The 16,960-nt window shown below is 49.1% G+C and overlaps 1 protein-coding gene across 1 annotated transcript in view; it reads left to right on the top strand.

Annotated features, from left to right (window-relative positions):
* The first annotated feature begins 342 nt into the window (after positions 1–342).
* The window catches only part of tmx4 (thioredoxin related transmembrane protein 4), a 51,161-nt gene continuing 34,543 nt past the window's right edge, over positions 343–16,960 (top strand). Inside the window, exon 1 of the mRNA XM_033026235.1 lies at positions 343–699. Coding sequence (XP_032882126.1) covers positions 521–699 — 179 coding nt within the window. The 5' untranslated portion in view covers positions 343–520. The remainder of the gene's footprint in view (positions 700–16,960) is intronic.

Genomic DNA, 16,960 nt, shown 5'->3' with positions numbered 1-16,960 from the left:
TCGATGATGTTGCGCAAATGACGGCCAGGTGGGACAGGCCCTTCAGTCTCGGTCTACCCCACGACCAAAGATTGCCCACCACATGAGAGGGGGGAGGGATGGAGTTGTACAGTTTGATAGCCACAGGAAAGAAGGATCTCCTGTGGCGTTCTGTCCTGCATCGTGGTGGGTTACCCCAACAACCCGCTGAGTTACTCCAGCATGTTGTGTCTATCTTCGGTTGAAACCAGCATCTGCAGTTCCTTCCTCCAACAAGTGTATCTGGGCACTTCTTTACCAAGCCGCTCTATGATCTTTGAGCATTACTTTCAGTTTGAGGGCGGAGTTACTTGAAGCACTCTGACCTCAGCCGCTGGGGGTTTGTGCGGCAGCGACGATACAGGCGGTAGTTGGTGGGAGCGCGAACGGAGTTTGAAATAGAGGCGGCTGGTTTATTTATTTTTAAAAACCAGCTTCTTTGAAAACCCGTTGCATTTAAGGTTTTGGAGGGGGGGGGGGAGAGGCAACGACAACAACAAAAATGGTGTGTTGCAGGGTGCAATCGGCCTGGATTTGGAGCCTGTGGCTGGTGCTGGCCCAGTCTGCCCGCTGCACGGCAGAGCAGGGAGGCAGAGCCGAGCTGACAGCCGAGCCTGCGGTCGAGCCGCTGGGCGACACCAACTGGACGCTGATCCTGAGCGGAGAGTGGATGCTGCAGTTGTGAGTAGCAGAATACAGTGCGGGCCCGGATTGTTACAGTGCAGGGGGGATTCCCCATGGAACGCGGGCCCAGATTGTTACAGGGGAGGGGGGATTCCCCATGGAACGCGGGCCCAGATTGTTACAGGGGAGGGGGGATTCCCCATGGAACGCGGGCCCAGATTGTTACTGGGGAGGGGGGATTCCCCATGGAACGCGGGCCCAGATTGTTACAGGGGAGGGGGGATTCCCCATGGAACGCGGGCCCAGATTGTTACTGGGGAGGGGGGATTCCCCATGGAACGCGGGACCAGATTGTTACTGGGGAGGGAGGATTCCCCAAGGAACGCGGGCCCAGATTGTTACTGGGGAGGGGGGATTCCCCAAGGAACGCGGGGCCAGATTGTTCCGGGGAGGGGGGATTCCCCATGGAACGCGGGTCCAGGTTGTTACAGAGGATTCCCTCTGGAGAGATTGCCCACCTTGTTACAAGGGGGGCTCTTCCTGGAACGTGAGCCCAGGTTATTATTACAGAGGGGGATTCCCCTTGGAACGCGGGCCCGGGGCTCAGGTTTTTACAGGGAGGATTCCCACCTGGAGCGTTTGGCCACCTTGATACAGGGGATTCCCCTGGGAACGTGCGACAGACCCTGTTGCAAGGGATCCCCCCTTGGGGGAGGGGGGGGGGGGACCTTCAGGTTACAGGGGGATTCCTTCTGGAACACAGGGCCCACCTTGTTATGAGGTCATGTGATAAGAGCAGAATTAGTCAATTTGGCCCAACAAGTCTACTCGCCATTCAATCATGGCAGATCTATCTCTCCCTCCTAACACCCTCCCTATTACAAGGGGTTCTCCCTGGAGCACTTGGCCCAGACCCTACTACAGGGGGATTCCGGGGACCACCTGACCCCCAGGTAGCTCAATAGACTGTACGCCAAGCAAGTACGATTGAGGAGTGCTGATGTGGGCCGCTGCATGCTCCTGGAAATACGGCGGAGGTCACACAGTGCAATGCATCATTTGAATGAAGGCTCTCTATTTTTTTAATACAATCCAATGGTGCAATAGTGCTGACACGGCATTTTAAATGGCGAAAGGTCGTTGCAACTCAATTGCATCTCAGCTTTTACACGTCCACTGCAGACGCAAGGAACTGCAGATGCTGATTTACAAAATAAAGGGACACAGAGTACTGGAGTAACTCGGCAGGTCGGACGGCAACTGCGGAGAACACAGATGGGTGATGTTTCTGGTCGGGACAGCGTCATTCTTCAGTCTGAAGAAGGGTCCTGACCCAAAACGTATCCTATCCAGGTTTTCCAGAGATGCTGCCTGACCCACTGAGTTACTCCAGCACTCTGTGTCCTTTTTTACATGTTCGCCTTTTGTATGTTCAGTCAGCCTGTGCCGTGTCAAACCCGAACTAGTGATATTAGATGACTTGCCTTATGATGACGGCTTACAGCTAAAGCTTGTTGAGTTGCAGTCATTCAGCGTGGAAACTAGCCCAACGTGTCCACACCGGCCAACATGTCCCAGCTACACTAGTCCCACCTGCCTGCGTTTGGCCCATATATCCCTCTTAACCTGTCCTATCCATGTACCTGTCTAAATGTTTCTTAAACATGGTGATAGTCCCAGCCTCAACTACCTCCTCCGGCAGCTTGTTCCATACACCCACCACCTTTGTGTCAACAAGCTAAATCTCCCCCCCCCCCCCTCACCTTTAAGCCCATGTCCTCGATTCCCCTACTCTGTGCTTCTACCCGATCTATTCCCCTCATGATTTCATACACCTCAATAAGATCAGCCCTCATTCTGCACTCCAAGGAATAGAGTCCCAGCCTACTCAACCTCTCCCTGTAGCTCAGACCCTCTAGTTCTGGCAACATCCCTGTAAATCTTCTCTGCACCCTTTCCAGTTTGACAACATCTTTCTTATAACATGGTGGCCAGAACTGAACACAATACTCTAAAATCGTCCAAGATCATAGACAGATTTGTGTGACAAGACATCCTTATGAATAAAGCATGTTTCCATGTTGTATCACCAAACTAAACTAAACTAAGAAAAAGACGTCAATGTTTCCAGTGGAGGCCCTTTCGTCAGAACTTAAAGCAATAAAATGAGAGTAGTACTCATTTATAAGCAACTTCAAGGAATAAAGTCCTAGCCTGCTCAACCTCTCCCGAAAGCTCAGGCCCTCGAGTCCTGGCAACATCCTCATAAATCTTCTCTGCGCCCTTTCCCGCTCGCCAACATCGTTCCGATAACACGGTGCCCAAAACTCAAAACTTGGGGTTACTGACCATCCCGCGTTCTAGGCATAAGCTCAGGGGCGACTGCGCCTTTGCGGTTGCAACTCCTAGACTGTGGAACAACATCCCTCTTCCCATCAGAACTGCCCCCTCCATCAACTACTTTAAGTCAAGACTTAAAACTCATCTCTACTTCCAAGCCTTTCTTGACGTCCTCTGAGGGAGGGCTATATGTATGTATTTGTATGTACTTAATCTATGAACCAATGTTGTATAACGTTAGTATCTCCACCAATGTCAAGCACTTTGGCCAACGGGCCTTGTTTTTTAAATGTGCTATAGAAATAAAAGTGACTTGACTTGACAATACTCTAAATGGGGCCACAACAACATCTTAAGGGCCTGTCCCATTTGGGCGTTATTTGCGTGTAATTTACGCGACATCATTTACACGTCACAACATGGTGCCTGGTGACGGAGGCAGTGACACACGGTCGCGCACGGCGCCCCAGGATTTTGGGATGTACAAAATCTTTGCGCGCCATCTGCGTGACGTGCAATTGACGCCCAAGTGGGACAGGCCCTTTATAAAACTGCAACATGACTCCCCCCCCCCCCCCCCCCCCCCCCCCCCACCCCCCACCCCCCCCCCCCCCCCCCCCCCCCCCCCCCCCCCCCACAACCTCTGTACTCAATGCTCTGACTGATGAAGGCCAATGTGCCAAAAGCCTTCTTGACCAACAAGCCACAAGTTATATCAAAGATCTGTAAGATGCAGCAAAGTCTAAATCTTTCCTCTCTTGTGAGGTGATGGTAGGTTTCTGGATCAAACCATATATGACAGGAGTTGATATTACAAGATATTAACGTAATCATAAAACTAATTCCTGTGCCCAGAAAAGTCATGGAATATGATCTGGATATTGCTCCCTTCAGATCCATTGCGCATTGCACAACATTTTGCAAAATTAATTACACAGGCAGTTTAAAATGTGTGATTTCAATATGATATGCATTGCTGTATCATTGATAGCTAATTTAAAATGTTAAGGAAAGTTCATGTTCATAAGTGATAAGAGCAGAATTAGGTCATTCAGTTCATCAAGTCTACTCCACCATTCAATCGTGGCTGATCTATGTCTGTCTCCTAACCACATTCTCCTGCCTTCTCCCCATAACGTCTGGCACCCGTACTAATCAAGAATTTATCTATCTGTGCCTTAAAAATATCCATTGGCCTCCACAGCCTTCTGTGGCAATGAATTCCACAGACTCACCACCCTCTGACTAAAGAAATCCCTCCTCATCTCCTTCCTGAAGGAAGTTTTTTATTCTGAGGCTGTGACCTCTAGTCCTAGACTCTCCCACTAGTGGAAACATCCTCTCCACATCCACTCTATCCAGGCCTTTCACTATTCGATAAGATTCAATGAGGCCCCCCCTCGTTCTTCTAAACTCCAGCGAGTACAGGCCCCAGTGCCGTCAAACGCTCACCATAGGTTAACCCACTCATTCCTGGGATCATTCTCGTAAACCTCCTGTGGACCCTCTCCAGAGCCAGCACATCCTTCCTCAGATATGGGAGCCCAAAACTGCTCGCAATACTAAAAAATAATTAGTAGTTGCGTGCAAAAGGTAACAAACAACAGAAATCCTGTATTCTTTATTGAAGGGAATGATTCTCTCTCCTCAGGCTTGGCAGCGTCTGTTACAACAATGTTTCAAGTTCATCCCAGTTGGTACACTTAGTTCCTCAAGACCTGAATATGGCTTCCCCTTCAAAAATAATTCCCCGTACATCCATTAAATATGATGTGGCTCGCAGTTACAACGATATACGGTTAAATTCAACCAGTCTATTAATTCTAGACACAGTGCTGGAGTTTTGGGCGGCTCAGATGTCGAGTTACTGCCTCACTGCCCCAGAGACCCTGGTTCGATCCCGACTAAGGGGTGCTACCTGTAAGAGGAGATTCAAGAAATATTTATTTGTCACATGTACCAATTGGTCCAGCGAAATGTGTGGTCATCATACAGCCATACGAATAAAAAAGAACACAGAACACAATAGACTTTAACATAGACATCCCCACACAGCGGGATCAAAGTTTCCCACTGTGAGGGAAGGCACCAAAGTTCAGTCCTCCTCTGTTGTTCACCCGTGGTCGGGGGGCTCCCGAATGTCGCCGCTACGGTATGTTCAGGCCCGCTCGCCGGATGATGGAACTCCGACGTCGGAACGGGAGAACATCCTCAGCGGCTTGGACTCCCGAATCGGCCGCTGTACGGAGTTTGTACGTTCTACCCGTGACCGCGTGGGTTTTCTCCGGGTGCCCCGGTTCCCTCCCGTACTCCAAAAACGTGCAGGTTCGTTGGTAATTGAGGCAGGTACTAAAGTCACTTGGACAGGAAAGGTTCAGTGAATAGTGAAAGACCTGGACAGAGTGGATGTGGAGAGGATGTTTCCACCAGTGGGAGAGTCTAGGTCACAGCCACAGAATTGAAGGACGTTCCTTTAGGAAGGGGATGAGGAGGAATTTCTTTAGTCAGAGGGTGGTGAATCTGTGGAATTCTTTGCCGCAGAAGGCTGTGGAGGCCAAGTCAATGGATATTTTTACGGCGGAGATTGACAGATTCTTGATTAATACGGGTGCCAGGGGTTATGGGGAGAAGGCAGGAGAATGGGGTTAGGAAGGAGAGATAGATTAGCCATGATTGAATGGCGGAGTGGACTTGATGGGCCGAATGGCCTATAACTTATGAACATGAAATGTTCCCCAAAAACTGGATTGCTGTGTTTCAGTGGAAATATTTGAGGCATTTCAGATCGCAGCCACAGGCTAAACTGTGGCCTCGAGCACTTGGGCTGATGTACACACTATCCTTATCACACTCGTAGGGTGTGCAGATGTAGTTAAGGATTCCTGTCTTCATCTGCCCATTATCTGATTCTGTTGTAAGTAGAGTCTTAAAGGCACACACTCACTCGCACACAACTCACTCAGACTTACGCACTCACTCATACACTCTCATGAGCACACACAAAAAAAAAAAAAAAAAATATATGAAGTTGTACAGGGAATGTATTATGTTAACATAATTTTGGGAACCTGTAAAAAGGTACCACTGTATTGTACTTCTAATTTAAAAAAAAAAATGAGCACACACACACACGCACACACACACACACACACACACACACACACACACACACTCGTGTGTGCTCTCTCTCACACACACACACACACACACACACACACACACACACACACACACACACACACACACACATAAAGATGACTGAGCAGGCAAACATGTAAAAGTTTAATTTTTTGATGTTGATCCTGCTTGGAAGTCTTTCACGTGCAGGAAAGAACTGCAGATGTTGGTTTAAATCGAAGGTAGGCACAAAGCTGGAGTAACTCAGCGGGACAGGCAGCATCTCTGGGGAGAAGGAATGGGTGACGTTTCGGGTCGAGACCCTTCTTCAGACTTCTTTCATCCTTTGCATTTAGGGAGCAGAAAATAAAATGTTTTTGTAACTTTGTCAGCACCAGGAACGTGGTGACCTCAGTCTGAAGATGGGTCCCGACCCGCAACGTCAGTTACTTCAGCACTTTGTGTCTATCCACGGTGTAAACCAGCATCTGCAGTTCCTTCCTAATAATAATAATAATGGATGGGATTTATATAGCGCCTTTCTAATACTCAAGGCGCTTTACATCGCATTATTCATTCACTCCTCAGTCACACTCGGTGGTGGTAAGCTACTTCTGTAGCCACAGCTGCCCTGGGGCAGACTGACGGAAGCGTGGCTGCCAATCTGCGCCTACGGCCCCTCCGACCACCACCAATCACTCACACACATTCGCACACATTCGCACACAGGCAAAGGTGGGTGAAGTGTCTTGCCCAAGGACACAACGACAGTATGCACTCCAAGCGGGATTCGAACCGGATACCTTCCGGTTGCCAGCCGAACACTTAGCCCATTGTGCCATCTGTCGTTCCCACACATACGACACAACGTTCATTCCGCCTGGACCTATCTGATCACCCGGTTGCCAAACACTTTAATTCCCATTCCCATTCCCACACTGACCTTTCTGTCCTGGGCCTCCTCCATTGTCAGAGTGAGGCTAAATGAAAATTGGAGGAACAGCATCTCATATTTCGCTTGGGCATCTTACACCCCAGTGGTATGAACATTGATTTATCTACAAGTAACCCCGGCATTCCCTCTCTCTCCATCCACTCCCCCACCCAAGTCGCACCAGCTTCTCGTTCTCACCCAGCAAACATGTTTCCTTTATAATTGTTACATTTTTTGCATATTTTCCATTCATTTGTTCTATATCTCTCCTTTTCCACTGACTACTCTGAAGAAGGGTCTCGACCCAAAACGCCACCCATTCCTTCTCTCCGGTGATGCTGCCTGTCCCGCTGAGTTGCTCCAGCATTTTGTGTCTGTCTTCGGTTTAAACCAGCATCAGAGATAGATAGACCCTTGATTAGTGCGGGTTTCAGAGGTTGTGGGGAGGAGGCAGGAGAATGGGGTTAGGAGGGAGAGATAGATCAGCCGTGAATGAATGGCCTAATTCTACTCCGATTCCTTATGACCTTATGACTTGCAGTTTGTTCCTACACACTTGTGTACATTCTAGGTGTGGTCCACTGTGTGATTTTACTGGATTGTATGAAAAGCAGATAATATCACTGCATCGATGTGGGTGCTCCCGTTTCCTCCCACACTCCAAAGACGTACAGCTTACTAGGCTATTCGGCTTGGCATAAATGTAAATTGTCCCTGGTGTGTGTGTACGGATAGTGTTAGTACGCGGGGATCGCTGGTGGGCGTGGACCAGGTGGGCCGAAGGGCCTGTCTCCGCGCGCTGTGGCTCTAAACTAAACCAGAGTAAAGACCAGCTGACTGGACATGCTGTGTTAGAAAAGGTCAGAAGAGTTCTACTGCAGTTGTACAGGGTCTTGGTGAGACCACACCTGGAGTATTGCGTACAGTTTTGGTCTCCAAATCTGAGGAAAGACATTCTTGCCATAGAGGGAGTACAGAGAAGGTTCACCAGACTGATTCCTGGGATGTGAGGACTTTCATATGAAGAAAGACTGGATAGACTCGGCTTGTACTCGCTAGAATTTAGAAGATTGAGGGGGGATCTTATAGAAACTTACAAAATTCTTAAGGGGTTGGACAGGCTAGATGCAGGAAGATTGTTCCCGATGTTGGGGAAGTCCAGAACAAGGGGTCACAGTTTAAGGATAAAGGGGAAATCTTTTAGGACCGAGATGAGAAAAACATTTTTCACACAGAGAGTGGTGAATCTCTGGAATTCTCTGCCACAGAAGGTAGTTGAGGCCAGTTCATTGGCTATATTTAAGAGGGAGTTAGATGTGGCCCTTGTGGCTAAAGGGATCAGGGGGTATGGAGAGAAGGTAGGTACAGGATACTGAGTTGGATGATCAGCCATGGTCATATTGAATGGCGGTGCAGGCTCGAAGGGCCGAATGGCCTACTCCTGCACCTATTTTCTATGTTTCTATGTAAAGGGAATAGTTTTGGGGAAAAAATAGTGCTACAGTGTTATTGGTGAAGATGGACACAAAACGCTGGAGTAACTCGGCGGGACAGGCAGCATCTCTGGAGAGAAGGAATAGGTGACGTTTCGGGTCGAGTCCTTTCCTCAGGCAGCTATGAGGAGCTGATGTCAGCATTATTATCTGTGTGGACAGAACATCTTCTGCGGGGGTCTGTTATAGATAGCAGTCTGTGAAGTGGATAAAGTTGCGGTTGACTGACGATGAGAATAGATTAAACATCAAAAAAAGCAACTGGTGCATTTGCACAAAATGCTGGAGTAACTCAGCGGGACGGGCAGCATCTCCGGAGACAAGGAATAGATGACGTTTCGGGTCGAGACCCTTCTTCAGACTGAGGGTGAGGGAGGGGGGAGACTAGGGGTATCCATCTTCCCTGAGTTTTCGATGCGTGTTCTGGTCCTTCCCCTGTCCCTGGAGAGACTTTGATCAATAACTACCAGCAGACGTCCAATCAGTTGGGCTGAAGGGCCTGTTTCCATGCCGTATATATCTCTAAAGTTTCCGATAGTCCAGTTTGTAGTTTGTGAGAGAGAGACACAAAATGCTGGAGTATCTCAGCGGCAGGGGCAGCATTTCTGGATGGAAGGAATGCGTGACGTTTCGGGTCGAGACCCTTCTTCAGACCCGAAACGTCTCCCATTCTGCCTGTCCCGCTGAGTTACTCCAGCATTTTCTGTCTATCTTCAGTGTAAGCCAGCATCTGCAGTTCCACCCGACACATAATCCAGTCAGAGACACAGTTCAGCATAAACATGGGTTAAAATAAACATGGGTTTTCACCCAGAGAGTTGTGAATTTATGGAATTCCCTGCCACAGAGGGCAGTGGAGGCCAAATCACTGGATGGATTTAAGAGAGAGTTAGATAGAGCTCTAGGGGCTAGTGGAGTCAAGGGATATGGGGAGAAGGCAGGCACGGGTTATTGATACGGGACGATCAGCCATGATCACAACGAATGGCGGTGCAGGCTCGATGGGCCGAATGGCCTCCTCCTGCACCTATTTTCTATGTTTCTATGTTTCTAAAAGAGTGGGTTAGACTCAACATGGGTTAGACTGAAGAAGGGTCTCGACCCGAAACATCACCCATTCCTTCTTTCCAGAGAAGCTGCCTGTCCCACTGAGTTACTCCAGCATATTTGTGTCTATCTTCGGTGTAAACTAGCATCTGCAGTTTCTTTCTTCCCCATTGTAGATTGTGAGGCCTGTGATGCCCCTGGCGGCCAAGATCTTCTCCTTAGACAACAGACAATAGGTGCAGGAGTAGGCCATTCGGCCCTTTGAGCCAGCACCGCCATTCAATGTAAATATAAATATATTTTTAATAATCGGCTGTGTTAAAGAAGAGGGCGGCACGGTGGTGCAGCTGGTAGCTGTCTCACGGTGCCAGAGACCGTTTCGATCTTGACCTCGGGCGCTGTCTGTGTGGAGCTTGCAGGTGCTCCCCGTGACGGCGTGGGTTTTTGCGGGTGCTCTGGTTTCCTCCCGCATCCCAAATGCAGGCGGGTTTGTAGGTGAATTGGCTTCTGTAAACTGCCCTCTAGCGTGTAATGGTCGTGGTATAGATCTAGTGTGAACGGGTGATCGCTGGATAGTAATTCACATGCTTCATCATAATAGTCCGGACAAGGAGCTCTTAAAGATAGCGGAGTCAGGGGATATGGGGAGAAGGCAGGAACGGGGTACGGATTGGGGATGATCAGCCATGATCACATTGAATGGCGGTGCTGGCTCGAAGAGCTGAATGGCCTACTCCTGCACCTATTTTTCTATGGTTTTCTCTAGTTTACGTACTTCTGGATGTGTTCGGTTTGAGTTTTGTGTTGTTCCTTGCCCTTTTAGTTCTCGACATGTTTTATGATTGGTGTGGGAGATCTTGCCCCTTAGCTCCGTAAACTCTTTCAGTAACACATTAAATGTTAATGCGCTGGAGAATTGGCGTGATAAATCATCCCGACCCCAGCTCCACAGGGCAACTGGTGGGTTTGTCTTCCACTTTATCAGCCGGCTGCGTTTATTTAAGTGTGGTATTGCCATGAAGGTAGTTTAGCTCTCTGGAGAGCCACTCTGTATATGACTCTGATGCTTGTTGGAGGAAGTGAAGTCTGTGTTGCTCGCGATATATGATATGATGCAATAGAACTTTATTTATCCCAGGAGGGAAATTTGATTAAAACACAACAAGACACGTGAAACATGAAATTAAAGTGACGAGTGGAAAGGATTGGGGATGTGCAAAGATTGGGCAGGAGGGAGGGGGGGGGGGAGGTGGATCTGGGGAGGGGAGTCATTCTCAGTCTCAGTCTACCCCACGACAGAAGGGGGAGGAGTTGTACAGTTTGACAGCCACAGGGAAGAAGGATCTCCTGTGGCGTTCTGTGCTGCATCTTGGTGGAAACCAGTCTGTTGCTGAAGGTGCTCCTCAGGTTGACCAGTGTGTCACGGAGGGGGTGAGCTGTATTGTCCAGGATGCTCCGCAGTTTGAGGAGCATCCCCCCCTCCGAGACCACCTCCAGTGAATCCAACTCCGCCCCCAGGACGGAGCCAGCCTTCCCGATGAGTTTGTTGATCCTGTTGGCGTCTGCAGCCTTCGCCCCAGCGCACGGCAGCGAAGAAGATGGCACTGGCCACCACCGGTTGGTAGAACATCTGCAGCATCTTACTGCAGATGTTGAAGGAGCGGAGCCTTCTCAAAATGTACAGCTGGCTCTGTCCCTTCTTGTACAGGTCTGCAGCGTTCCTGGACCAGTCCAGTTTACTGTGTGGGCAGGTTGGGCCGAAGGGCCTGTTTCCACACTGTATGACGCTATGATTATTTCTGTCTGTATGGGAAGTGGACATTTCATCTTATTAGTTTGGTCGTTTTCCCCCCTTTGGGCTGTGGGCAAGCCTCACCACGTTGCTAGTGGCAACACCTAATGCAGACCGCGGCGAGGTGGCGCATCTGGTGGAGTTGCTGCCTCACGGCACCAGAGGCCCCGCTTTGATCCTGACCTCGGGTGCTGTCTGTACGGAGTTTGCACGTTCTCCCCGTGACCTGTGTGGGTTTCCTCCAGGAGCTCCGGTCTCCTCCCACACTCCAAAGACGTGCAGGTCTGTAGGTTAATTTGATTGGTATAAATGTAAATTGTCCCTAGTACGTGTAGGATAGTGTTGGTGTGCGGGGATCGCTGGCCAGAACAGACTCAGTGGGACGAAGGGCCTGTTTCCTCGCTGTATCTCTAAACTAAACCAAACCCAAAGATGTGTATGTTTATAGATTAATTGGCCCCTATAAATTATTTGTAGTGGGTTTACATGCACCTATATCCATGCAGATCTCTAAACTATACTCTTAAGCAGGCAGTGAGGTGAGATGTGATTCTAACAATTGTGTTAACTCATTTGGTCTCGCCCTATGGAAGATATATTTCCTTTATGGTGGAGACAAGAGAATGCAGATGCTGTAGTCTTGAGCAAAATACAAAGTGCTGGAGTAACTCTGTGGGTCAGGCAGCATCTTTGAGTCTGAAGAATGGTCTCCACCTGAAACGTCACCCATCCCATCTCTCCAGAGATGATGCCTGTCCCGCTGGGATACTCCTGCCCTCTGAGCATCTCAATTCAGTTTAGTTTATTGTTGGGTGTACCAAGGTGATCTTATAGAGAGGTGTGTAAAACCATGAGGGGAATAGATAGGATGAATGTGTTCCAGTCTATGGGGAATCTTTTACCAGAGTAGGGGAATCAAGGATCAGAGAACATTGGTTTCAGGTGAGAGGGGAAAGATTTACTCGGGACCGGAGGGGAAATGTTTTCACAGATGGTGGTGGGTGCATGGAACGAGCTGCCAGAGGAGGTAATTGAGGCAGGTACGATAAACAGCAATTGGACAGGAAAGGTTCAGTGAATAGTGAAAGGCCTGGATAGAGTGGATGTGGGAGAGTCTAGGACTAGAGGCCATAGGCCCAGAATTAAAGGATGTTCCTTTAGGAAGGAGACCAGGAGGAATTTCTTTAGTCAGAGGGCGGCCACGGTGTCGCAGCGGTAGAGTTGCTGCCTTACAGCGAATGCAGCGCCGGAGACCCGGGTTCGATCCTGACTACGGGTGCTGTCTGTACGGAGTTTGTACGTTCTCCCCGTGATCTGCGTGGGTTTTCTCTGAGATCTTCGGTTTCCTCCCTCACTCCAAAGACGTACAGGTTTGTCGGTTAATTGGCTTGGTAAATATAAAAATTGTCCCCAATGGGTGTAGGATAGTGTTAGTGTGCGGGGATCGCTGGTCGCGCGCGGACCCGGTGGGCCGAAGGGCCTGTTTCCGCGCTGTATCTCTAAACTAAACTAAACAATAAAAGGTGGTGAATGTGGGGAATTCATTGCCACAGAAGGCTGTGCAGGTCATGTCAATGGATATTATTAAGGTCCATGGATAGGACAGGCTGAGAGGATGTTGGGGGTTATGGGATGAAGGCAGGAGAATGGGGTTAGGGTGAGAGATAAATCAGTCATGATTGAATGGCGGAGTTGACTTGATGGGCCGAATGGCCTAATTCTGCTCCTATCACATGAATTTATGTTTAAGAAAGAACTGCAGATGCTGGGACAATCGAAGGTAGACAAAAATTGCTGGAGAAACTCAGCGGGCAAGGGAGCATCTATGGAGAGAAGGAATAGGCAACGTTTCGGGTCGAGACCCATTCCTTCGCTCCATAGATGCTGCCTCACCCACTGAGTTTCTCCAGCTTTTGGTCCACCTTCAATTATGGCTGATCTATCTCTCCCTCCTAACCCCATTCTCTTGCCTTCTCATAACCTCTGACACCCGTACTAATCAAGAACCTGTCTATTTCTGCTTTAAATATATCCATTGACTTGGCCTCCACAGCCGTCTTGTCCTAGTGCAACGCCCTGTCAGTGACTCATGCAGAAGTGCCTTCAGAACCTGCACACCCGGCAGATGTTGGGCTTTGCCACACTGCAGTAAACCACACGCCCGCATCGCTGAAGCTGCACAAATCAAATGCAGCAGGGCTTGCAGCTGGGAGGAAACTGTCCCTGAATCTGGAGGCGTGTGCGTTTTCACACTGCTGTGCCTCTTGCCTGATGGGGGAGGGGAGAAGAGGGAGTGGCCAGGGTGCGACTGGTCCTTGATTATGCTGCTGGCTTTGTCCAGGCAGGGTGAGGTGTAGGTGGAGTCAATGGAAGGGAGGTTGGTTTGTGGTGATGGTCTAGGCTGTGTCCACAACTCTCTGCAGCTTTTTGCATCAGTTCCTCTTTAAAGACAGCACAGATAATATCTAATGTGGCTGGGTGCCGCAGAAAAGTAGGAAGGAAGGAGATGAGATGATTATATTTAAGAACAGGTCGTCGCTGAAATGTCCTTGCTGAAACAGGTCTTCTTCTGAACAGTGCAGGAAGGAACTGCAGATGCTGGTTTAAACCAAAGATACACAAAATGCTGTCGTAACTCAGCAGGACAGGCAGCATCTCTGGAGAGAAGGAATGGGTGACGTTTTGGGTCGAGACCCTTCTTCCTTATTCTGAAGTGTTTTGCAGTGTATTGAGAGAGGAAGAGAATAGGCAGAAAAAAATAAAATGATTATAAAAGACCAACTCTTCAACATATTACTTATTCTAAAAGTGGACTTTAACTTGGTCCAAACTTTTGGTTGATTCTACTTCGAGTGAAAGATTCATCATGGAAACGGGCCTTTCGGCCCACCGACTCACCACTGGCCATCGATCACCCGGGCGCTCGCACTAGTTTTATGTTATCCCACTTTCAATTCTGCTCCCCGCACACTGTGGGGGCAATTTACAGACCCGCGCGTCTTTGGGATGTGGGGGGAAGCTAGAGAGCCCACGCGGTCACGGGGAAAACGGGAAATGCCCACACACACACATAGACAGCGCCCGAGGTCAGGATCGAACCCTCGTCCCTGGCACCGTGAAGTGGCGGCTCTTCCAGATGCTGCTTTTCCCATCACTCGCACCCAGGGTGTTCAAGGATTATGACAGATTAGTGGATTACTTGCCTGTTACAAACTGGAGGAACGGCATTTCATTTTCCAGTTGGACCCGGTGTGGGAGGGGGGGGGGGCACTGTAAGGGAGGGGGAGGGGGAGGGGGGGAAGAACAAAGGGGGACCTGGCGCGAGGGGATACTTTGTAACTTTGAATACGCCCTTTATGTGGTGACTATTTGCATACCTTGAGTGTGCAACGAAGAATTTCACTGTGTTAATCCATTCACTTGGGTAGTTTACAACCCAATGCTATGAACCTGTAACAAACCCTCCCCCCCCCCCTTCCTCCCAAACAACTTGGAACTTGCTTGTCCACTTCCTCCTTTGTTAAGATGAGTTCAGATATCATAAATTTGAGCAATAGTTTTGTTGAGAAGCAATTTCCGCTTTAAAACCCCCTTAAAGTTTCCCCATAAGCTATTGCCCCCCCACACAGGTTAATGGACATGTTAATCACTACAGTGCAGACAGAATATGTCATCTATTGAAGGTACACAAAAATGCTGGAGAAACTCAGCGGGTGCAGCAGCATCTATGGAGCGAAGGAAATAGGCAACGTTTCGGGCCGAAACCCTTCTTCAGACTGATGGGGGGTGGCGGGGAGAAGAAAGGAAAAAGGAGGAGGAGACAGCCCGAGGGCTGGGGATGGGGAGGAAACAGCAATGGCAAACAGAATTGGGAGAATTCGATGTTCATGCCCGCAGGATGCAGACTCCCCAAGCGGAATATAAGGTGCTGTTCCTCTAATTTCCGGTGTTGCTCGCTCTGGCCATGGAGGAGACCCAGGACAGAGAGGTCGGATGGGGAATGGGAGGGGGAGATGAAGTGTTGAGCCACCGGGAGGTCAGGTTGGTTAATGCGGACCGAGCGGAGGTGTTCGGCGAAGCGATCGCCCAGCCTCCGCTTGGTCTCACCGATATAGATCAGCTGACATCTAGAGCAGCGGATGCAGTAGATGATGTCATGTATTGATTTTTTTTGTCACCTTGCATTAGGGGCGGCACGGTGGCGCAGAGGTAGAGTTGCTGCATTACAGCGCCAGAGACCCGCGTTCGATCCTGAGTACGGGTGCTGTCTGTACGGAGTTTGTACGTTCATGGGTTTCCTCTGGGTGCTCTGGTTTCCTCCCACACTCCAAAGACGTACAGGTTTTGTAGGCCAATTGGCTTTGTTAAATTATCCTTGGTGTATAGGATAGAATTGGGTGTGAGGGCGATCTTTAGCCAGCGTGAGCTCGGTGGGGCGAAGAGCCTGTTTTCATGCTGCATATCCAAACTAAATTACACTAACCTACACTAAACTGCACTAAACTGCACTAAACTGCACTAAACTGCACTAAACTAAACAACTAAACTAAACTAAACTAAACTAAACTAAACTAAACTAAACTGCACTAAACTAAACTAAACTAAACTAAAATAGTCCTCATAGAGTGATACAGTGTGGAAACAGGCCTTTTGGCCCAACTTGCCCACACCGGCCAACATGTCCCAGCTACACTAGTCCCACCTGTCTGCGTTTGGTCCATATCCCTCCAAACCTGTCCTATCCATGTACCTGTTTGTCCTCCAGTTCACTGCATGGCAGAAGATGATCTGAGTTGGATGATCAGCCATGGTCATATTGAATGGCGGTGCAGGCTAGAAGGGCCGAATGGCCTACTCCTGCACCTATTTTCTATGTTTCTAAGAACTTTTCCAACATTTATCGAGTCCCTAAAAAAAGACCTTAAATTATCCTCCTCTCTGCCCGTCCCTATCAGGAGGGAACTAATAGCTTGGAGTGCATAATTGCTTCTCTTGGTATTAATTTAGTAATCCACCCCTGCACACTCACTCGCTACACTCTGGGATCTACGTGGGCTGACATAGGCACTGAAACTACTCTTCACCAAAAAATGTTGCCCCCTCTATCCCCAAGCAGACAGTGTTTGTTTTCTCCACCACTGTCCTGCCCTGGGATGATCTACACTGAGCTGACAGCTTTTAGCTTAGTTTAGTTTTGGGATACAGTGCGGAAACGTATCTAACGAGTCTACACCGACCAGCGATCCCCGCACATTAATACTATCCGACACACACTTTCTACTGAGTTAGGTAGAGCTCTTAAAGGTAGCAGAGTCGGGGGATATGGTGAGAAGGCAGGAACGGGGTACTGATTGTAGATGATCAGCCATGATCACAGTGAATGGCGGTGCTGGCTTGAAGGGCCGAATGGCCTCCTCCCGCATTGTCTATTGTCTGCTGGCTGGTTAATAGGCAACAAAAGCTTTTCACTGTACCTCGATACAGGTGACAATAAACTAAACTAGGGACAATTTACAATTTTGCCGAAGCCAATTAGCCTACAAACCTGCACGTCTTTGGAGTGTGGGAGGAAACCAGAGCTCCCGGTGAAAACGT

The sequence above is a fragment of the Amblyraja radiata genome, chromosome 8, assembly GCF_010909765.2.
Source record: "Amblyraja radiata isolate CabotCenter1 chromosome 8, sAmbRad1.1.pri, whole genome shotgun sequence".
Taxonomy (NCBI): domain Eukaryota; kingdom Metazoa; phylum Chordata; class Chondrichthyes; order Rajiformes; family Rajidae; genus Amblyraja; species Amblyraja radiata.
Note: the sequence above shows the minus strand (reverse complement) of the source record. Positions and strands in the feature narration are given on the sequence as shown.